Source organism: Cricetulus griseus, chromosome 4 (assembly GCF_003668045.3).
Source record: "Cricetulus griseus strain 17A/GY chromosome 4, alternate assembly CriGri-PICRH-1.0, whole genome shotgun sequence".
In the NCBI taxonomy this organism is placed as follows: domain Eukaryota; kingdom Metazoa; phylum Chordata; class Mammalia; order Rodentia; family Cricetidae; genus Cricetulus; species Cricetulus griseus.
Window position 1 is genome coordinate 203,777,475 of NC_048597.1, and position 24,168 is coordinate 203,801,642.

Genomic DNA, 24,168 nt, shown 5'->3' on the forward strand with positions numbered 1-24,168 from the left:
TTAGTAGTCTGCAGACATGATCAGGATAATGTGGTAAATATAGGGCTTTGCTTGCTAAACTGTCTTTTGATCGTGTTTGGATTTGAGGACAATTCCTGCTTTGATTTCATGGGTCCCCTCTCTTACCATCAATGTAACACAGCTGGCTGCCATCCCTGGGCAGACATCAAAAGAAAGAAGAGTCCCTATTCTTCAGAGAAGGCTGAAGAATGACGTTCATGATGAACATGACTCTTGTATACTTTGAACTTGGTTTTCATGTGTGTTTCAGGGCCATATGGTACCCTTTTCACAGACCATTGCCCCAGAAACAACCTCAGTGTGGGATAGAGCACAGCATGGCTGCCTGGAGTATGGGGATTAGGGCCAGCTTGATGACCTTAGGTACAGAATCAAAGCCATCACCTGGGCTGGAATGAGTAGTGAGGAAGGCCTGACTGTGGCTGAGTTTTCAAAAGCATTTTCATCTACCATAGGTCAAATCATCTATTCTCTGACCTTCAAGCAAAACCTTTATCTAAATTCTGTCCTTTTCATGTACCTTTTACTTTAGAAGACAGAATAAGAAAATTCATCAAAGAAAATTCTTTGTCTTCCTCTAATGGCCTAAAATTTTATAATCACATATAATTATTGGTAAAAAATTCCCTACTAGCCTAACTCCTTTTAAAAGTTCCTACAGATTTTAGCTTATTCATACAACCCTCTAAAATAAAGTTCAACATTGTTAATTCAGCAATGACTCTTACCTGGAGATATTACCATAATGAAAGGTATTTTTTAGTTGTTTCAGAAATAGGTTTGAGCTACATAGAAAGTGAACACTGGTCACCTCGGTAAAGCTCTCGCATCTTGGAGTTGCGGCTTCCCTGTCTGTAAAGGTGAATGATGATGATGTTTGCCTCAGCAGGCTGTCATGAAAATCACAAACTTAGGGCTGGGGAGATGACTCAGTGGGTAAAGTGCTCGTTGTGTAAGCATGAGGCCCCGAGTTCAGATCTCTAGCAACCATATAAAAGCTGGCCATGGGGGCACACGGCTGTAATCACAGGGCTGGGAGCAGGCTGGTTCTGGGATTCATTGGCTGACCAGCCTAGTTCTAGGCTCAATGAGAGCTCCTGGCTCAAAACAAATAAGACCAAAAAACAACAGAGGAAGACACCCAACCTCAACTTCTGTCCTCCACATTTGCTTAAGACAAGCAAGCATGCCCGTACACACATGTGCACATGCACGCATGCATACACACGTCACTAAAATAAACCAATCTCGTGTTGTAAAAGATTTTAGACAATTAAGATCATGGTATATAATTAAATAATTATGTGTTTTAAATTTCAGTAGAGTAGGAATAATCAGGACAGAAAGTAAACAGGCAGGGGTACAGAGGAGCCAAAAAAGCAAGTGGTGCAAAAACAGTGCTGCTCACTGTGGTCCACTGACCTCTCTTCCCAGAGCATCTTGCAGAGGGCAAAAAGGGGCTCTCTCCATGTGAAGCCACTCCCACTTTAAATCACATGGTTCCTTGGGAACTTATAGGAGTTTTTTGTGGGCATTCTTTCTCACCATACTCTGTTTGTTTGTTTGTTTGTTTGTTTGTTGCAAGACAGAGTTTCACTGTGTAGCCTTGGCTGTTCTAGAACTCACTTTGTAGACCAACCTGGTCTTGAACTCACAAAGATCCACCTGCCTCTGCCTCTTGAATGCTGGATTTAAAGGCTTGCGCTTCCAGTGCCCAACTCTCACCATAGTCTTTAGCTAACAAAGCTAGCAAATAGCAAAGCCCATTTCAGAAAGAGGTTGGAGTCACTGTTCTTTGTACCAAATCCTGGAAACAGTGGACTCCAGCCAGAAGTAATTGGCCTCAGGATCCATGCAGCTGCCATTCAACCTGCACAGAGTGTTTGGTACTTTCCAAACTTCTGTGAAGATGCTCTCTGCTCCCCCTGTTCCCTGGCAGGGCCTGACTTTTCATCAGTATCTCTTGATCCCAAGCCTAAGTCTGATTCTCAGCAAGACTATGTCTCTACTTACTTTGCATTTATTAAACTACATTTACATTAGCAAGATGAATAAGTAGGATAATTTCTGCCCTGGCCAATGATAACACCAGTTCTTAACCAAAAGCTAGAACTGTTTAAAGTACTTATGGCCTTACTGACTGTACAGTCTTAAAATCAATATTAATCAAGTATAATTAAATGTGGCTGCTTATAAAGGAGTTTCCACCTTCTGGGCTTGTAGGGAATACCTTTGGGATATGAACTTGAAATGCAGTTCACTTCTTTGCAATGCATGGAGGTGCATTCTCATTATACAGTCTGGGAGGCCTTGGAAAGCATGCTCCAAATGCAGCCATTAAGCTTTCACTACATACTATACTGTTGGCAACTATTCTGTTCTGAGAAATGCAAGATACTGTTTATGTCTCAGAAGCTTGAAAATCAAGTAGTGATTCCCTCCCGCACCCCCACAAGTTTTCCTTGTAATTGTGTCTCTGTCCTTGGAAGCATGCCCTTGTGAAGTAGGTTAAGTCTCTGGATATCACTCCTGCCTTTGATGGTAATTCCCAGCACTTGAGAGGACTCGGTATGGCTTCTTTTTCCCTTTTCATCATTCTGTTATAATCTGAGTATTGAATGCTGGCCATGGCTTTTAATACTGCTCTGAATGTATTATATGTGTTACCCCAGTTTCCAAGATAACCCTGAACAGGTACTACATCTGCAAACAAGGAAACTGTACACAGAGAAGTTAGATAATGTGACCAAAGGCACAGAGAAGGCGAGGGTGGAATCTGAATACAGATAACTTGGTTCCAGAACATCCCATTGTACCAGATATGCATGCATTCCTACAAGTAATCATTGACCCCACTCCTGTCTAATACTAAGCTACTGCAAGGAGAGTTCAGCTGTTACTATGTTGAAGGCTTTCCCACACAGAGATTCTGCTCCAAGAAGGGGCACCTATCAGAAAAAGACAGAATAAAAAAAAGGTTGTAAGTTAAGAAGAAAAAAATAAAGCAGGTGAGGAGGTAGAAAAGGGAAGCGAGATGGATGGCTTTATAGGACAGGCCTACAAAAGTACCATTTGATAGAAAGCTGGCGTACGTAAAATAAATGGGAATGAAGGCAGTGGTCCAGTCAGAGGGCATAGTAAGGATGCAGGCTGCTGTGAATGGGCTGCTGTGAGCCCAAGCAGAGCAGTGTGGCTGGAAGTGAGTGAACAAGGCAGAAGTGGAGGGATGAGGTAGGAGTGATGACCAGGTCCAGGGCCTGAGCTGCTGCAAAGGTGAGTTTGAGCTCACTGTGCACGTAATGGGCACATTCAACAGTTTCTCAAGCTTAGAAGTTTTTCATGTCTCCTAACCCCACTCTTTCAACTATTATGACAAAGCTCATTTCATCATTACTAGCATAATTTTATTTTTAACACGGTGCTAATCTCTCCAGGGTTTCTCTTAAGACTAGCTGTACCTTTCTTTTACTTCCGGTAGTCCCTTTCCTGAAGGTCTAACTTTGGTTGTCCATTCTGTGTGGGTACAACCTTGGTCCTGATTGCTGTGGCTCCAGACAGTCGAAGCCTCCCCACAAAAGGTCCCGAGAAGAGCAGTAGGACACTCACAATAACTGAGCAATGGGGATTTAAAGGATAAGATTTCTTCCCCAGAAAGGCTCATGCTAAGCAGAGACACAAAGAAATGTCTGTCAAATATGAAGGGCATAAGTACAAACACCTGTCTGCCAAGTCTCAGAGAGCCATAACCTTGAATACCTTTGAAACTTGCCATCACTGGTGCAGAACTGAGGGATTTATTCCTCTGCACAAATGGCACTTCTTATTCTGGGTCCTCTAGAGGTGTAGAGTTCAGAAACGTAGGTAAGTTCACCACATGGAGTGACTAATCAGCAAAAGGTAGGGTCATTTGCTTCATTACAGAAGACTTAGCTTCCCATTGTTTATATTTTCAAATATTCCTAGTAGAATTTTAAGAACAGAGTGATGAACTTCACCTACAGCCATCACACTTAGCAGTGGACATTATCCTGTCCTTTCTTTACTCCTTGAGCCTGTATGGTTTGCATTAGCTTCATGGGATGGAAATTCCACCCAACACCCAACAAGTGTTTCAGGAACAGAATACTACGTTCAGAAATTGATATGGCCCAGATGAAAGTTTTTAATGTTACATTGTAACTAAAATAGCCTTGATAAAATTAAGATGACTATCCCTAAGCAAATTCCTTGTGTTTTCTCTTGGCTAACACTGGAGGTTTTGTTTGTTATACTTAACTATGTTATACACACCCAAAAGCATACTCCCACTAACATTTTTACGTATAGAGTTAACATCTGCATGCTTTCCTTACCAGCAGATTCCTTAATTTCATGCTCTGGAAAGCAGGAATAATAATGAGGAAGAAGAGGGAGGTGGTAGGTACAACTTAAGGGGCAATTTTTTATACATTTTTATATACAAGATTTAAACCATCTTTAATTTTTACCTTGCCCAGTCAGGGTATCTATTATTATATCCCTATCTTAAAGTGACATGATGAAAGTTTTTAAAAGGAGCCTTTCCCAAGACAACCAACCAGTGATGTGTTGAGCCATGACTGAAAGCCAAAGTCATTCCATTATGGCAGACCTCCATGGGCACTTGTCTAGTCTGTGTACAGTCTTCCTTCCCATTGACATTGAAGTGATCACTTTACCAGCCTGTCTAACTTCTCAGTTCTATCAAGAATATAGGCAGATCCTTGTTTCAAGGGCTTCAAGCTTAGTCTTCATCCTTTACTTGATTATCTCAACATGGAATCCTCCCCTCCCCCATGCCCACTAAGCTGAAAGCCTTGTCCCATTGTCTAGGAAGCCCTCCCCACAGTATGTCAACATTCAGTTATAGCAGAATAGTCTCTATACCCTCCCTCCATTATTCTCTGCTTCTTAATTCCTCCTTGCAAGGGTTTCCTGTCTAAAACTATTACTCCTGTGGAGGTCTAAAGGAAGAACATTCCAGACAGAACAAAATCCCAGAGGAAGGAGCATTCACAGCCTGTGTTATAAGTAGTAATGATGCTGCTACAGCTGTAATAGCATTAGAGACTATGCATCTCTAAGAGACAGGGGCAGGAGCCAGCTTGTGTGGGTGTCATTCACTACATTAAAGCTGGATAACACACTCAAAATCTGAGAGGTGTACAACAGGAGTCCTACTGTTCTGTGCTACCTCGGACACCCCCATTCTACTGGCAAAGACTGGGCAATAATGTAAGATAAAGCATGCAATGTTTCTTAGGGGTAGCCTTGGTTCTACTATTCTGGCACTGCTTGCTACATTCTATTCACCAGAGAGTTTGAAGAATATCCTAGAAAGAAAGCAGATAAATAGGCAACTCTTCTTTGGTGGAAAGTACTGCCAGGTTTCATTGGAAATCCAGTGACACAGGGAGAGTTGAGAAATTTCGATCTCTAACATAGTTGATCTGCCATTTGGGCTATGGTAAAGAGTTTCAATTTTATAACAGATCAAATTGAAGTCTTTTGAATATGGTTGGCTTTATTTTATGATTAGGATAGGTCCATCTTGGTAAGCATTCCATGTCGAAAAGATGTGCCTTCTAGCAACTGTTTTAATAGTTTAATAGCACACCCAACAACTGCAAGATATAGTTGATATAATATTACAAAAGTGTCAATCATTGGTGGAGAATATGTAGGTCAGTTGTTGAAGTATGCGCCTAAAGGCATGGATTCAATCTATGGTGCTGCACAAGCTTGGAATTGGTGTTACTTGCTTGTAATGCTAACACCTAAGGTGTGGTGGCAGAAGGATTAGAAATTCAAAGTCATCCTTGGCCCCATAGAGTGAGAATCTCTCTCAAAATAAAAGGCTGGGTAGGTAGGGTGATGTCTCAGTTGGTAGGGTGCTTGCTAAGAAAACAAGTGAGTGTCTGGTTTCAGGTCCCCAGCACCCACATAAAAAGCCAGGCACAAGGATATATGACTATAACCCCAGTGTGGGGATGCAGTAACAGGTGGATCGATGTCATTAGCCAGCCAGCCTAGATGAATTAATGAATTCCAGGGCCCTTGAGAGATACTGTCTCAAAAAATAAGGTCGAGAGTTAGAAAGTCATCAACTTCTGCCCTTCATGCAACATGTATACATACCCTCATGCACATGTTCTCATCCTCATACAAATATACATGTACCACCCGCATACACACAAAATGTCAACTGTGCCAGATTCATTCTTTGCTTTAATCTACTCACTGTACCAATTACTGATGCAATCTGCCCCCGCTAGAGGTTTGCCTGTTTTTCCTTCATGGTTTGGCCAGTACTGTTTCATATACTTCAGAAAGTTCTTTGAATATGAATATAGAACTCAATTTCTTTTAACACTTTGAAAATTGGATTCTCTTGCCTTCAAGCCTTTATGTTTTTCATGAAATATTAGTAGAATTTATTTTATTTTACTGAACATAATTTGATCTGCACTAATCTCATTTCTTATCTTCAGTTTTAGAAGTTTGATTATGGCTTGCTGTTTTTTTAAATTTATTCTAATTCGAATTCACTGAGTTTCTTGGATTTCCATGCAGGTGCTTTTAGTTGAATCTGTAAAATTCAATTGTTGTCCTCTCAAACGTTCTCTTTTCTGTGTTCCCTGTTCCCTTCACACATTCCAGTCATAGAATTCTGAGGCGACTTTATGTCTTTCTTATGGCACTTAGGCATTTTCCAATTATTGAAATCTTATTTCACTGTGTTCTACATGTCAGATGCTTTAATTTGTCTCTTTACAAGTTCACTACCGGTTTCTTCATCAGTATCCAGTCAGCCCTTAAGCCAGTATAGTAGATTTTTCTTTCTAGTTATTAGATACCTTTGTTCTGGAATCTCCTTTCTTTATTTCTTTTTCTTTCTTTCTTTCTTTCTTTCTTTTTTTTTTTTTTGTTTTTTGGTTTTTCCAGACAGGGTTTCTCTGTGTAGCTTTGGAGCCTATCCTGGCACTCTGGAGACCAAGCTGGCTTCGAACTCACAGAGATCTGCCAGCCTCTGCTTCCCGAATGCTGGGATTAAAGGTGTGGGCCACCAACACCCGGCTTCTTTCTTTTTTTATTTCTCACATTTTTCTTCTCAGGTCTTCATTTTGTACTTATTGCCTCAGCGGATTTAAATTCTCCTGCATGTTTTTTTAAATAGCTGTTTTAAAGCCTTTGCCTATTAATTCTAATGCCTGAGTTATTTCAAGATCTGTTTCTATTGATTGCCAGTGGGAGTGTTTCATTTTGTTGCTGTTTTATCTGCAGCTTACCCTGTGGTTCTCTGCTGCCTATTACCCAGTCGTTGAGTCCTTTTATGTCTGTGATACCAGTCATCACACAAGCACACCGTTGCACATTCTGAAAATGGTTTTGAACTCATTGCATAGGAAAATGAACATTGTTTTCTTTCACTTGGTTTTCATATGTGTGCAGAATGCTATATAATGAACCATGAGTCTGAATATGCTACTCTTCGCTTTATTGTGCTGGTTGTGTTTCTGGGGCTATATTAGAATACTTGAGGGTAGCTTGAGCCAGGATCTTGTTTTGTAAGATGCATTTTCCATTATGGTGTATGAGTGCATGTGGATACAAGTATATAAAAGGGCTATCATACCAATTAAACCAGGCTAGAAATCACAATCATGTTATCAGGTAAGACTGCTATAGAGCAGGAACAATGACATGGTATGAGCACCCTCCATCTTTAAGTGTATCCGTTTATTTTTCTTTTGTTTTGTGGTTGTCCTCAGTCTTCAGTTTGTAATATGGTCATTTTGAACCCATGATTAGTTTTGGATAGACGGTTAAGAGGGAAAATAAGCCTTCTACCTTACAAATAAGTTATTTGGTAAAAAAAAAATACTTTGCAAAGAACTATGCAGATATGTTATTATGTTTTTCGATTCCTATGAGTATATTTCATATCTATAATTCACAGCAGAGTATGAGCTAGTTAGTATTCACTATCTATTGCTACATAATGACTTAGAACAACACATACTTATTAATTCAAAGGTTTTATGGATCAAGAATTTGAAAGCAACTTAACTGAGTGTTGTCACTCAGGGTCTCCCATGAGGTTCCAGATAGGTTGTCAGCTGGAGTGACTGTCTTTGGAAGACTTTTCTAGATCCAGAAAATCCACATCTATGTCATCACAAGTACCCAATTTCTTTCCAGCTGTAGAAGACTCTGTGGTAACACACAGAGGATTCCACAAGCCTACTACAGAGCCATCACTTGAAATCCAGTTTCTCAGAGCAGGCAGTCTAAGAAAGGAAGCAAAGATGGAGTCCTGGTGCCTTTTCATGAGCTAATCTTGAGCAGGGCATACCATCATATCACTTGTATAGTCCATTTTAATCACTAGAAATGAGTCTTTAAGTGCATACTACATACAATGTTGAGGGAAATTGGGCCCCATCTTTTAAGGAAAGTAGAACTGAAGAATTTGTAGGTATCTATTTAAGAACTGATATTGCATTTTCCTGAGCCAAACAATTTATCTTCCCTGTATGAATATACATGTGTTACCAACCCAAGCCATATGGACCTAGCACAGGCTACCTGTGGGTCTCTGAAGATACCTGGGAGGCATCTCACTAGAGTTTTGCCTATCTCCTGATTTTATCTGCCTCCATGTTTTCTTCTAACACGTGCATTTCCTGATTCCCTTCTTTGGAAGATTTAAGAATTTATTTGGGAATGGGGACGATAAGAACATTTGCATAAAGTGTTTCTATGTGAAGACTAAGAATTGATGGTTGCCCTTTTAAAAGGTAACTTAAAAAATATTTCCATTTGCCCTTCAGTTATGCTATGAGCCACCTTCAGAATCCTGGAATCTTTCCCTTTAAGAGCACAAAAGTGGTTCTCTCCTTAGTAATTAGTAAATCAAGGCATAAATTTGAAATTGCCAAATAAGACTTTCCATTCTAGACAGAGGTGATAAGGCAAAATATCAAAAGCCAATTTCATTTATATGGACCACAGAAAAGCAACTTGGGAACCCAGAAAGGACCTCACTTCATTGTGGAAGTAGTTTCAGAATCCATTTAATAATCACTTACATTAGTAATATTTACATTAGTATTGAATATGAAATACTGAGAAAGAGAAAAGAAAACACTCCTTCACATACCCATCTGAAAAGAGCAACAGCCCATGTGGATACCTGCTGTAGAGTTCCCAGTCAGGTCAGGGAAAGCCTCATTTGCATAGTATTTGAAGATAGCCTTCACATTTGCTCAGTACTTTTCTTTGGAGCCCATGCAGCACACAATCCTTCCTTGCTTCTGTGTCTGTTTTTATAGGTTTCTGGCCAGACCCTTTGGTTTTCCCTTCAACAGTCCAAATGAACCCAAGATAAAGAAGACCATCATAAATTTCCTCCCAGGGTAGTGCCACACATGAGGGGCTCAGAAAAAAAAAAATTATTCACTTCCTGCTGTGCCCAGTTATTTCCCAATCTCTCTACTCTGTTCCCTTGTTCAAAGAGTGGGGGTGGGGAATAAGAGAAAGATCAGATTGCCTAGCCATTTTTAAATGTTCCCAGAAACAGAAGATAATAAAGGAGCCAGAAATTCCATATACATCCATCATCCTGCTTCTTAGGCACAGCAAGGCAAATAAAAGGTACAATTCAACACTCTTGAATTTCCAGTTCCCATGCAGAGCTGGGAAACCCGAGGCTCTGAGTTGGTGAGTGTATCATTGTTATTCAGTGGAAGAGAGTCCCAATCTTGGTCTTGGGAACATTTAAGAATTCATCTGGGAGTAGAAAAGGTGAGGATATGTTGTATCCTATGCTTGTTCTAAAATTCGTATCACTTCCCTGGAACAAAGAAATTTAATAGAAAATAACTATTGTTTGTGATAAGAAAAACACTGTGGAACTCTAGATTCATCCTCCTTCTGGTGACTGCTCATATCCGTTATCCTTGAAGCATGTGTTGATCTGTATTTTAGAATAAGATTGATGCCCCTCCTGTCCTCTGCACATTAGGACCCTTCTGAGGGCCTGTTTTCCATGCTGTTCTATCAGTTACCTTCCCCATTCCACTGTGACTGCAAAGGCTGGCCTTCCCTTGGCACCTTTATCTTTAGCCCCCACTGCACAAGCAGAACGAACACTGGACTAACTCATTTATTTCTGCTCATTTATTAATGGCCTCTCATAACCACGTTATTAAGTCATCAATAACTCCAGAGAAATAAATGAATGGATCCAGATCTGCGCCAATAGATGTTTAAGATACATATTGAAATTTTTAACTAGGATCAGCAAAACAGTCAATTCTTGGTCATCAGTGGAATTTTCCCACCTGAGAAAACACATTCCACCCCTGTTTTATTAGAATTAGAACTCCATTTACTTCTTTATAAAGTTGATGAATAACAACTCCAGTCACTCAACTAAAATAAAGGTTCTTTTTTAATTACATACTGCACCCTTTAGCTGACCAATAAATAAATAAATAAATAAATAAATAAATAAATAAATAAATACAATCTGTAGAAGTTTTTGCAGAAGCCGGGCATTGGTGGCGCAAGCTTTTAATCCCAGCACTCGGGAGGCAGAGGCAGGCAGATCTCTGTGAGTTCCAGGCCAGCCTGGTCTCCAGAGCGAGTGCCAGGATAGGCTCCAAAGCTACACAGAGAAACCCTGTCTCGGGAAAAAAAAAAAAAAAAAAAAAAAAAAAAGAAGTTTTTGCAGAAAAATGTCCTCTCGGGGATGCTTCTAACTTCCAATTTTGTATCCATAGGAAGCAAAATTAAAAGGAGGGGCAAGGAAAGACACGAGAGGTGAATTATAGAAAATACTTGAAAAGAATGCCAGAGTCTAAGTTGTGTGTAGCTGTTCCCTCTCATGTCTCCATGTCCCGACCTTGTCTTCCTGCACAGAGACCCCTTGTGCCCCCATTGGCTTCCTGTTTACCCCAGAGCTCTAGCTGGATGAAAGAATTCCTGTTTCTGGGGAAATTAAAGTGTGCTTAGAGATAGATCTCCACGTTCCCCACTCCCCTTGGGTTCCTTGTCTTTAAAACAGAGATAATGAAAAAAACACAATTTCATGACTTGTTATCATCAGAGTCTACAAAGAACAAAACTCTTTTAGGATGCTGTCCGACATTGACTGGCATGTGTTCAAGAAACACCCACTGCTGTTAAGAGTGGTCAGTACAGCAGGGCATTGGTAGAGCACGCCTTTAATTCCAGCACTCAGGAGGCAGAGGCAGGCGGATCTCTGTGAGTTCGAGGCCAGCCTGGTCTCCAGAGCCAGTGCCAGGATAGGCTCCAAAGCTACACAGAGAAACCCTGTCTCAAAAAAAAAAAAAAAAAGTGTGGTCAGTACTACAAAGATAGTAATTGCAAATGGTCATAGTTCCTTAGAGACTAGACAGTCTGGGTTCCTCAATTAATTTTACGACTAAGGAACTGTAACTTACACTGAGTATACTATCATCCCAGCATTCATGAGGTTGAGACAGGAGGATGTCAAGTTTGAGTTCAGCCTCTGAAAGAATCTGAGGAAGGAAGAAAAGGGGAAAGGAGGGAAAGGAAAGAAAAACTGTGAGATTATGTTGCCTGCTAGAGAATGGCTGTGCTGTCTGCGGTTTAAATCTGAGATCCTTGGAGGGAACATCATCTTTGGAGTCTAGCAACTCAATCCTAGACTCAAATCGCTGCCATTTCTTGGCAACCGTGTGACTAACTGTACTCACATCTTCCTTTCTCTGGGTGTCTCTAGGTCCCTGAGTACAAAATAGCTGAAACTCAACCAACCTAGATGGAGTGTGGCAAAAATTGAAAAATAATGATTGGAAAAATTAATGGCTGAATAATGCGCCTAGCATGCTGCCTGGAAGTTAACGAGCATTCAATAGCTAGGAACTGTCATTATTTCAAGGCCACTCATCTGGGCTGTTGAAGACTGGCAGCTGAGCCTCCAAGCTTACCACCTCAACACCCACCCTTTCTTTATTTAAAAAGAAAAAAGTGAGGGGATCCAGCTCTCCCTTTTCTCAACTTTACTCAGTGACTGTTTTGTGATTGGTAGATGCTACCAGCTATCAATCCATTCCTGTTGATGGTGGGTGGGTAAAACTCCAAAAGTCCTTGTTCTTACGGGGAAACTGAGAAGGAAAGCCCCCCACATTCTGTGTAGACCTCTCTTAACTAGTCCAGTTCATTGTGACAAGTTTTGCTCTGGCAGCTGAGCCCTGCCATGTTGTGGGCAATAGAGGCTACTAACAGCTTGCCCAGGTTGCCTTGTGATGCAGAAATTGCTGTATGAAGCAGGTGCTCTGATGCCATTGTTGGGTAAACATAGCTACAGAAAGACACAGGGAAGTATGGGGAGACCAAGCCAGATGACTATGTTTCCTTTAGAGAAAGATAGGAAGATATTCTAACTCCTGACACCAAGACATAGCACTTCATTATTTATAGAGCAGAGACCTCATAATGCCCATGAGAAACAACAGACTCTCATGGAAAGACTGGGAATGGAAAATGAAGTCTACAGTCCACTGGGTATGAAAACATTACCCACTTGAAGATTTTTTTCAATGGTTATTATAATAAGTTAGAAGGTGGTGCCACAGGTCTTTAACCCCAGCACTGAGGAGGCAGAGGCAGGTGGATCTCCATGAGTTTGGGCCAGCCTGGCCTACACAGCAAGTTCTAGGACAGCCAGAACTGTGTAGTGAGGTGCTGTCTCAAAAACAAAACAAAACAAAAGGTTGGGATGTTGGCCTGTTAAGGAACCTTTAGGGGACTGTCTAGCCTGTCTGTCCTCGTTGTTTGCCGTGGAATTTCCATCAGTATCACTGGAACAGCAGTATTTCAGGGAGCATCACATAGGAAGCCTTCAGTCTTGAAATGTTAGGGAAGGATGATGAGTTTGGATTTGGTTTCAGCCTGAGTCTGCTGCACCATTTCGACAAAGGGGAAATGGCAAATAACAATGCGACACACTTGCGTTTCCTGTATTCCCATTTCTTGGAGCTTATAGCATTCGCTAGTAGACATTTCACAGAGCAAAGCATAGCTATTCATTGTCAACAATGTAGCTGGCTGGGAAGAGCAAGAAACAAGTTAAATACAATGAAATCAAGTCAAGCTGGGCTTGAGGAGGGCTGACTTGAGCGTGGCGGGTGGGTTTCTGTGGTCTTCCATGCATCATCATGCATCAGAACAATGCTCATTTTATTGCTGATCAGCCAAGCCATAGTGTGGTTTGAAGTGGAAATTCTGAGCAGAAATCCCACACTAAGCCTAGTGTAAGTGGTTGTCACAATCGAGATTGATTAGAATTCACTTTCCTTAATATGCAAAATGCAATCCTCAGGCATCAAAATGCTCCTGAAGCTCCATCTTAGCGCAGTGCAAGCATCTTTAGCACAAAACCTTTCCAGTTGCCTTCTCTCCCATTTCTCCATCTTTCATCCTCTGCTCTGCCATGGAGTACATTGTCTTTCTCTTTTGTCTCTACTGCCTCCTCCCTGACTTTATGGTGCTTGTGGGTAAGGAGAAACAGGTGCACTGCAGTTCATATTGGCTTCCCATCAGGATCATCTCTTTGAACTGCTCCTAATGGTAACAGAAAGGCAAAAACCAATGGCAGCCTTTAATAGTGAGCTATCAAAAAGAAAGTGAACAAAAACCAGTGTAACAGTCATTAGGCTGCTGTTTCTCTAGTCGTTTCTTGATAATCTGCAAATAAATGCCACCTAGATTTAAGTGAACTGCAAGATTCCTGCAACAGCAAAGTGACAGAAGCATGATTTCCTCTAGTGTCCAAAATGATATCTCTTGGCTATTTAGTAAAATTGAGATGATTAAGAAAGAGAACTCTGAACTGTGCCAAAAAAGTCTCACCCATATACTAAGATCCTGAGCTAATTTGAAAACTCTTTCACCATTAAGATGAACATGCCTAGACTTTTTAAAATGTTTCTTTAGTAATGTAGTTAAATTGGATTTGGTTTGACGTGTATTTAAGATGTACCATTTTCTATGGTCTCTCTCCAGGAAGCAAATAAGTTGGATAAAAACCTGACAAAGACAGAGAGTGCACAGCTCTTCAGGATGTGGTATGGATTTGATCACAAGTATCCTTTCTAATGACAACCTGGCAGGTCCTCCTGAGGGCAGATTGCTCTGCACACTCTCATCGTGGAGGACTGAGGCCTACATCCTGAGGAGCACAAAGGTAAAGTGAATGCACAGGCAAACTTGCATGATTTGAATGATTTCAAAGTCTGAACTACATAGACCATTGGGAAGTGTTGAAAAAGCAGAGGGAAATCCCTGTGTAAAAATGTACATGAAGATAAATTCTTCATGGTCCTGAAGAATTTATCTATTTTGTTGCTCTGTATAAGGATTTTACTTCCAGTTGGCTTGGCCAGGGACCCGTTTTACTGAACAGTCTTGGTGGCCTTTGCAGGTTTTGACTGGTCTAACAGGCATGGACAGGATGCAGCTACACCCACCTCCCAGGAGCCCACCTTTGTTTCCTGTGTAAAATGATGGGGTAGGAGTAGAAATGAATGGGCTGAGGAGTGGCAGTCTGTTTCCTCATCGTATAAAATAGTGTTGCTCTTGGTTTTCCCCTCAGGAACATTTAGGTAAGCTCTTTCCTCTGAAAAGCATTTTTTTTTCACAGTTCTAGTCATCAGTGTGAATGCAGAAGCTCAGACATGCCCTGTCATGTGAGTTTGAGGTCTGAAAAGTCAGGCTGAAGTGCTTTGCCCTGTAGAAGCAAGCAGCCCATGGCTAATCCAGCCAAGAGCATGACTCAGTAGGAAACAGACAATTGCACTGTGAACTGAATGTTTTGGGTCTTCGCTGGTTTTCTGTAGTGACAAAATCCCTCTCCATTCAGTAAGACAGTCACTGGGATTAAAACCCAACGCAACGGTTAAAGCCACAACATGTTAACTGGAGTGGGGATGTTAAGAGGAAAGAAAGGATCTTTCTTGTGAAAGACCCCCGGAAGCTCAGGCCCCAAGGATCTCAGCCCAGGACCTCGGCTACCCCAATCACCATGCAGAGGCGGAAACATGATGCAAACTGCACGAGGCTTTATTGCAGTTGTTTAACAAGCTAACCCCATGTTAGCTCTGGTCTTTCATCAACCCACAATGGCGGATGGCTAGGAAAGACCCTGCCAAGCATCTGCATAGAGATCTTATAGGGCAGCGTAAGGGGAGTGTCTAGGGGTACGCACAGGCTCAGGATTGGTGTGCCTCCAGGCTTGGAGGGTTTGCCCTGTGTTGATTGGTCAACTGGTGGTTATGGCCCATAGGCCCTCCCAGGGTGGTTGCTATGCTCTGCACGTCATTGCTGTGCACTTGTCCGGAAAGCACACCCAGAGCCGTAAAGCATAGCACCACCAGCTAACTTCTGATTGGTTCCTTGCCACAAGGCAGGCATCTGACCTCCTAGTAACCAAGACAAGGTCAGGCAAGTGCATGTTTGACTGTTTTGGCTGCCAAAATGGGGAGGTGGTCCCTTCACTTGGAAGCTTGATAAAACTCAGCAAACAGATGAAGGAGGAGACGCTATGATGGAAATGGGTGAGGAGGCAAAAAAAAAAAATAGTGTAAATTCACATCAGGGATGAAAGGAACTCAGATTAGAGAAGGACTTTAAATTAGAAAGGAAGATTAAGATGTGCAGAGGTAAGAGCATGTCCGTGAGTGAATTAGAAAACATCATTGTAGTGTTCCAGAATCACATGGTGCTGTGGAGGGCGGGGCTTAGAGTTTAGGTCTGCTTAAAGGCATCTCTCTGCTGTCTGTGGCCAGATGTCTTCCTTCACTTTCAGTTCTGCCTTTGTGTAGGCAGTGCAGCTTACCGCCTTGCAAAGACCAGTGTGTCTTGGTCATTAGCAACCTCTTGCTCTGGTCTCATTAGCTACAAGGAGCCTTCCTGCTCTCTAGGGGAGATTGTTCTTGGCAGGTTATTGCGGTTTATACTCCTTCTGGACTTCACTTCTAGAAACAGGATTGGCTCCTGCCATTGATTTCAATCTCTGCTAACCAAATTTATAGGAAGGTAGAAGGAATGATGGAAGAAAACACCTAACGAAATACATACACAGCAAGGAAATAGGAAATCAGAAACCTGGTGCGAGGTTTTTATTTTTCTTCCTCCAAATCCTGAAAATGCTGTGAGGAGGCTTTACGACAAAGGGAAGAAAAAAAAAGGATAAAGTAGAAAAATTAACTAGGAGACAAGAAAATGAAATTTGGAGCCCACTCAAATTTTTAGCTTGGAGCAGCGGCTCTAAATTTAGATGATGTCACAGTTTTTAATCTCACTTTCCACCAAAGGTTTATTTCCATACGATTAAGGGCAGCCTGGTAGAAATGAAAGCAGATTTATCCTCTGCGGAATATCTCTCTGCGTTGCCGTTGTCCTCTGCGCATTCATTCTAGAAACTGCAGAGCAGCCACCATCGCACAAATATATTTTCTCATTGGTAACAGGGGTTTTGTGTCCTAGTTAAGGTCAGAATTTTACCTGGCGAGGGACAGGCCAACCAGTTTTAACTCTGCCACCTCATCATATGCCTATATTTTCAGTCAAGTTATGAGTTTGGCATTACATCCACTCTGTTGTCCACTTAGAACCCAGGCGTTCCCTGTCACCCTAATAGACCATGTCAGCCATTGCCATAGTAGCGATGATCCCCCACCGGAGTCAGGTTGCCTAGCCTTGACCAAAGGGAATTTTAGGATGCTGGCAGAAATGGAGAGTGCCATGTGGTGCTATTGAGTCATCATTTCTATCAAATCCCATCGCATGGTTGAAGCAGCATAAAGAATTGTTGCTTATTTTTGTAGTACTGACAGTCTAAACCCAGGGCCTTGCATGTGCTAGACATGAGCTATATACCACCACCACCACCACCCCTTTAATTTTCTGTTTTGCGATAACATCTTGCTAAATTGCCCATACTGGTCATGACCTCAGTCTATAGCCCTGGTGGGCCTTGAACTTGCCGCTATCCTGCTTCAGCCTTCTATCAAGAGTCCCTGGCAGAATTGAGAAGGTAGTACCATGATAGAACACTTGCCTATTATAAAAGGCCCCAGGTTTGATCCCTAGCACCGTAAAAATGGATTTTTTTGACAAAAATAAATAAATAAGCCTTTAGACACACCTGAATTAGACAGAGTTCTCCAGAGAAACAGAAACAATTGCTGGAAGTAATCTATGTGTGCATGCATATAGAGACCCATTTCAAAGAACTGGTTTATGGAGTTGTAGAAGCTAACAAGTGCACAATCTGCAGGGCAGACTCTCAGCCTAGAAGCTGTGGTAGCTGCTAAGGCTTCAGGCTTGAGGAAGAATCCTGCAGAGAAGCCTCCCTTTCTGCTTTCAAGGCTATGCAACTAATTGCAGGAGGCCTACTGTATAATTTATTTTCCTTGGAACCGATTGATTGTACATTTAACCATATCTACAAATGCTTTCGAGAGTGACATCCGAGAGAGGTTTTAATTGACTAGTGGGTAGTCTTAGAAATCTAGTGATGTCCCTCTTCCTATGTAGTTGACACCCAATGTTCAGACTCAAGGATAGCTTATTATTTCAACATTAGCAATAAAACAAACCACTGGGGCTCACGGTGTTTTGTTTTACTTTTACTTGTCCTTATATAATTCAGGCATCTATTCTTATAAAAAATTTTCCTCAAAACTATGGGGGTCAGAGGAATTACACAAATGAAGATTTAATGAAGATGAACAATGACCAAGTACAGAGGGCTTTCAACTCAACACCTCACTTCCATTCCGGGCTCTGTAGGAGGGTGAGGGTACTAGAGAGTACACACAAAGAGACCACTGGGGTCGAGGTTGGCCTCAGCACAGCAACCTGGGCTCTCCTGTTCAACCATATTGTTGGAAGTCTATGGTACCAAAACTGATGACTAATAACAATCTCATCACAATTCCATGTGGGCAGCAATTCTGAATCATGGAGCAGGAAGAAGTGGTGGAAACAAATGCTATTAAGCCTTGCCAGGTACTGACTTCATGAATCTTCGAACCTCACTTTTGGTTTGGGAGTCTCGCCTTTGTGAGAGAAAGCCAAACTCCCAGATCACCTCCATAACCAACTTCACATTCTACCAGCTGGTGAAATTCAATTCCATGATTCGAGCCCAGATCCCCACCAAAGTCCTTAGAGATATTTACATGAACTTTACTTGGAGCAATTCTCTCATTCCACTTATAAAACTGTGTATCTCAATATGTGCTTGAAGCTGCCCTTCAAACAAGGACTAGTCTTGATCCCTCGCTGTGTAGTGCACCACTCTCCACTCAAACGCCTGTTGACAATATTCTGGTGGTATCAGGGTTGGGGCTCAGAGCTGGTCACAAAGAGAACACCACCACAGAGGAGCTGCTAAGTTTCTGAGTCATATCCTTTGAAGTGTGGGCTGGGCTTATAACACAGCAGTAGAGCACTCGGAATGTGTGAGGTCCTGTGTTCAATCCCTAGCACCATAAAACAAATCATATCTTCAACTTTTCAGGGGCATAAAGTTAAATATGCAAAGAACTCCAAGAATTACTTCAATCTCCTAAGACAATAGACTTAGTTTAATTAAGCTCGAAGGCAGAAATGTAAACCAGACATCAAACTTCTGTGTTAGCATGTCTCCGTGGGGTGGAATAGCCTTCCCTATCCAGAGGATTGAAGTCACACTCTGGCCCCATGTGCCCTGCATGTGTCAGGGACAGTTTCTTGCTGGCTGTCCCCTCAGATTGCAATGCCTCTAAGCTTCCCCTCTCTCCTTCCTCTTGCCTGGACCCTCCTGGCTCTATATTGGAATTAGCAAGTCCCTGTAAGCATTCACTTAGTTCTTCTCTGCTATATAATTTTTCTACAACAGTACTTTCTGATATATTATGTGCTTTCTCTTAATTGCCTCCTCTGACCAGGATATATTCTTTTTTGGAGATGGAGATTTGGATCTGTTCTTATTCTGTGGCTGTCCTTAGGACACAGAATAATGCCTGGCAGGGAGGGGACACTCAATATGTATTTGTTGGATGGATGGATGGATGAATGGATCAGATAAGCAGCAAACAAACAAGCCAGAAAGCAATGTTTTTTCTTAATCAAAGGGACCTTCACTTCAGGTATTAACATAGCAAGAAATGCATATTAGCTATCTGAAAGTTACTAAGTGAGCCTGCAAGCAAGACAAGGCCAATGAGGTGATATTAGTAGTTTTCATCTAGGCTGCCCCATGTAGACACTCACCCAGGGTCTGCTAACCTGTGTGTCTTATTCTCTGGACACAAACAGCTATATACCTGACCTGGGTCCCAATTACTTTAGCTGACCTAAGTCTACAGTTGTTTCTCTCTTCCTTAGTCACCACACTATATAGGGAGAAATAAATACAGTTTTTTCCCATTAATTTTCTTGTGTAACCACCAGAATTTTGCAAACCTAATTTAGTAGTGACTTAATAACACAGGAGCCCAAAATTTCATGGCTAAGATTCTGGTTAAAGTAAGATGATTACCCATTGCATATAAGGGAGGGACTTTTTAAAAGTTTGAATGCGGTCTGACTTCTTAAAGGATAAACTCAAATGACCCAGATATTACATGTAGTCACTTCCGTTATACTCAGCCATTGAACTGCTGTGTCTAGCTTGGCCCTGGCTTAGAAGCCCTGTATGCTCTGTGGGGGTTGACTGAAAATCTCTTATCCCAGTGTTGGTTCTATTAACATCAAACCCCAAATTTTAGAACAACCTATCAACCTCACTAAGAATCTCATATAATGAGCAGGTTAGAAGCTAAAATTGATGCATCCTTATTCATATTTTAAGACATCGGATAGAATGATTTTCCTAAATTCAGAGCGTTACAGCTGGTGTGGGAATCTTGAATGCCTTCCTCATGACTAATGGTCCTGCTGGGTTGTCGGCTTCGTAGAGTCTTTTTCCATTGCGTCATTCATCATCTCTCTCCTTAAGCATGTGTGTATATTAGTCCTACAAAAGCAAATGACACAAGATAAAAAAATGACCTTTTCAAAAATAAAAAGGGCAGCATAAAATCATTTTGAGCACTTCCCCTGTGCCAATATCAACTAACATAAGAGCTTAGTGTGTACTTGCCAGCATTTTACATGGCATGAAGAATTCTCAGAGATGACAATGAGTTGGCAGATTGACCCAGGAATAGAATTTCAGAAAGCCACATGGCTCAGGTGCCAAATACCCACCAAATGAAAGGCCCACTGCAGGATGCGAGAGTGCTGTGGCTCTTGAATGTTCCTGTTGGGCAGAATAGCAAACTCCTGCTTCCCTGGAGCATGAGTGGTCGGGACTGCACTCTAGAAGACATAAGCGCTGAGTATCTGGCTTGTTCTCCAATAGTATTTGGGACCACATATTTAGGGAACACAAATGAAACAATATTTTGATCTTAACAGAGAATAAGAAAAAGAGAGTGATAATTAAATAAAGAATACGCCTCCTAAAACTGGACAGAATGCTTTCTCTCCTGCATAGTCATTCTTATGTTAAATCCTAGGAATGTGTATTATGAGTAGCAATTTCAATTTCTAGTGATGATTTCCCCACAATGTGGGTTTTCCTTATGAGGCTGGTGGAAGCAGCCAAAAGTCATTTATTGGAGTAGTGCTCTAGCCTTCCTGAATGACTTGAGTTTGCCTTATTCAGTGTTCCAGAAGAGCAGGCCCTCTGCTCTATAAAGGAGCCACTGAGCCCAAAGGAGAGAAAGGCTCATCTGAGGTGCCCAGTGTTGCTGATGGACCTGAAGCAGCAACATAGTCAGTTCAGTGTCCATCAGAGGAACCCAAAGCTGCTGGTTCATGGGATGTAGCTACTGAGCTCTGCTGTCCTTGACATACAAGTGATGCTAATGCTGTGCATGTGTCTAGCATTGTTTTAGTGATTTTAATGTCATCATTTCTTTAGTAGTTCATTAAAAGCTTCACCAGTCTGGGGATGAGGCACATTTTATTTTCATTAGCAAGCTGGAAAGATAGCAGAATCTACAAGTGGCACTTCAATGAGTGTCTACTATGTGCCAGGTGACATCTTAGATCAGTGATTCTCAACCTGTTGGTTGGGAGTTGAATGACCCTTTCACAGGGGTTGCCTAAGACCATCAGAAAACACAGATATTTATATTATGATGTATAACAGTAGCAAAATCACAGCTATGAAGTAGCAATGAAAATAAGAGACTATATTTCTGTGAGGTTGCCATCAGGGAGCTATTTAGCATTGTGTCTGCTGCCCCCAGGAAACTGGCCAAAAGGAGTGCCCCTGCAAGGAGCAGCAGGTCACCACTGGCCCCCATCCCTTGGTCAGTCCCTTGGGCATTCATTCCAGTTGGCTTTTGGTCACCCTGGCCTTCATAGATACCAATGTTGACACAGCTTACATCTAGTCCTTGCTTTTAGTCTTCTAACAAAAGAAATTATAATTAACTGCAAGAAAAAGCCAGTTTCCTGGGCCCTGTGTTCTCATGACATTTTGACGGAAGCAATACACAGGACTTTTAACAGGGTAGCAGAGATCGTCATGTTCAAGTCTATAATGTGGATCTCAGCTGCCTTCTACTTCCATATAATAGGATGAATGCATGTTACCATTTCCTTCATCTGAATCCATGAGAAAGCTGACTAGTTATTAAAAACCTCCTACTGAAAGCAACCCAACTCACTGCCATCACAGCTCCAAACCATTGAAAACACTCAAAGAGTGCTATTTTCTCAAGGCCCTGAATCCTAAATCCATAGTTGGAGTAAGCTCTCCCAAGAGACATTAGCTGTAACTGTAGCTTTGACCCTCTGAACACCATTTCATAATGGCCTCCCACTGCCATTATGAAAATCCAAAGATGGTGACAGGGTTTTTCCACAATGGCCCTAGGGTTTTACATGAGATTTAAGACTCGTGAAATGTTTTTTCTCTTTTCCTCATAAATGTATTTTAATACTGTCTCTATTAGATGAGAAAGCTTTCTCATTTCACCTTCGCTTTAAACAAACAAAATGAAAATTGAGATTTATGCAACCACAAAATTCAGAACATAGCTCCTCCTTTTGTGAGAAATAGGTTCACAATTCCCTTTAAATTATGATACCAGCGCAATCTATTGAGTATTTTTTTCAATGTACAGCATTGCTTAGATATTCCTCATTCCTTCATTGATTCATTTTCAGCTTGTTGCATAACTGTCAAGAGCCTTCCATGGCCCAAAGACCATCCGAGACTCCAGATACACAAAGGCTGTCCTAGGCTCCAGATACATGATGCAAAAAAATTCCAGAGCTTGTATTCTAATATGGATGGATGATTTCTGGTTTATAGGCATCCTTTTAGGAAGGCTTTTCTGGAATAAAGAAAGGCACACTCAGACACCCCACTGTTGCTTTTTATCAAATAAAGATCTGCTTTAATGGCCAGGCATTGATTCTCTACAGCGAATCACTTCTTTGCCTCTTAGCTTAAATCAACTGGGATCTGCTATTATGGCCTACCCAGGATTAGTTATGTAATTGTTTGGTTTGTTGTCATCATTAAAAGAATTCACCTAGGGCACTTGGAGTGATGCTTAGTAAACATTAGGGTTCTGGTAACTTTACTATATATTGACAGCCATTATGTATTGAGAGATCTAAAAGAACAGTGTCATGTAGTGTATTTAATATTCATTATCACTTGTTATCTGTGAGTTGCCCAACTGCCATTATTTTATATCCCAGCAACAGTGTTTAGTTATAACAAATATATTTTAGTACCATAAGGAAGTCTTCAGTCTCCATAAGTAAAAGGCTTCACTTGGGCTGTGTGAACCAGCCACAATTCTCATTTGATCCAGAGTCAGTGGCCCAGGCTGGGGACTAAGCTGAACTTTTTTGTACTCTGTGCTGTACACACAGTTATTTCACTTATAATTTTTCCTAAGTTAGGGTCCATCCTCCCATAGTTACTTTTCTGGAAATTATACCATAGAGAGCAATTTGGACTTGACAGAGAAGTGCAGCAATTTTTTGATTCCACAATGGAAGCAATACCAGGCTTTGATGATAATTATTCCTCTTGTACCTTCCCCTGATAAAGGAAGTCTCCCAATTGCCCCTTTCAGGTGAAGCTGTGCTGTTTTGCCATTAGCAATGCGATGTCATAGTGATGATTTCTAGGTTAGTACTGTATCATTTGGTTTAAAAATATTCAAAGAAAAAAAACGTAGCCTTTTAAAAATCAAGTGCACGCTGCTTCAATGTTGCCAGTATTGAATTTTGTTTCTACATTTCTTCCTCATTGGGGGATGGGGGGTAGTCTTCTGTTTCAAATTTAATTGTTACTTAGTCACTCCTCAACTGTGGCAGCCAGGGTATTTTCAAGTTGCCAACAAATTCATGAGCTACCAGAGACAGCGTGGATGGCTGCTGCTGCCTGCACAGGTTACTGCCTGGCTCGAGGCAGAGCCTGGTCTCTCCTGAGAACTGAAGTTACTTAGCACCTGTCTGCATATGAAGCCGTGTAGACACCACACAACACAGACCACCCTAAATTAAGGTTTCCTTCACAGGGTAGAGATGGTGATGGTACCGTCTCCATGTATGCCACGCCGCCTCATAAGTGTGAATGGACACAGAACAGCACCCTGATGCTTCTCAGAGGAAGGGCTTAACACAGTGATAATTGCTGTTCTTTCCATCAGAAAGGGTCCATGGAGGAGTTAAGGTTTTCCAACATGGAATTCAATAATGAGAAGGGAGCTTGGGCCTTCTAAACAAGGAGAATAACATGAGAGACTTGTGACAGGTGTGGTATGGCATACAAGGATAAAAGAAAACCCATGAAACCGAGAGTATCGGAAGAACAAGATGAAAGGCAGTCTCTAAAGGACAGGGTTATTTCCAGGGAGGGGTGCACGAAAGCATTCCACAGTGAGTTACAGTAAGAATTCTCAGCTGGCTGTGCTGGCACACACCTTTAATCCCAGCACTTGAGAGGTAAGCAGAGCTCAGTGAGTTCAAGATCAGCCTGTTCTGTAGGAGTTCCAGGGAGACCCTGTG

General features: G+C 41.6%; 1 protein-coding gene across 1 annotated transcript in view; it reads left to right on the forward strand.

Moving 5' to 3' along the window:
• Slc9a9 (solute carrier family 9 member A9) overlaps positions 1-24,168 on the forward strand; it is a 528,927-nt gene that overhangs the window by 424,508 nt on the left and 80,251 nt on the right. The window contains exon 14 of the mRNA XM_027410941.2: positions 14,098-14,177. Within this exon, the coding sequence (XP_027266742.1) occupies positions 14,098-14,177 (80 nt within the window). The remainder of the gene's footprint in view (positions 1-14,097; positions 14,178-24,168) is intronic.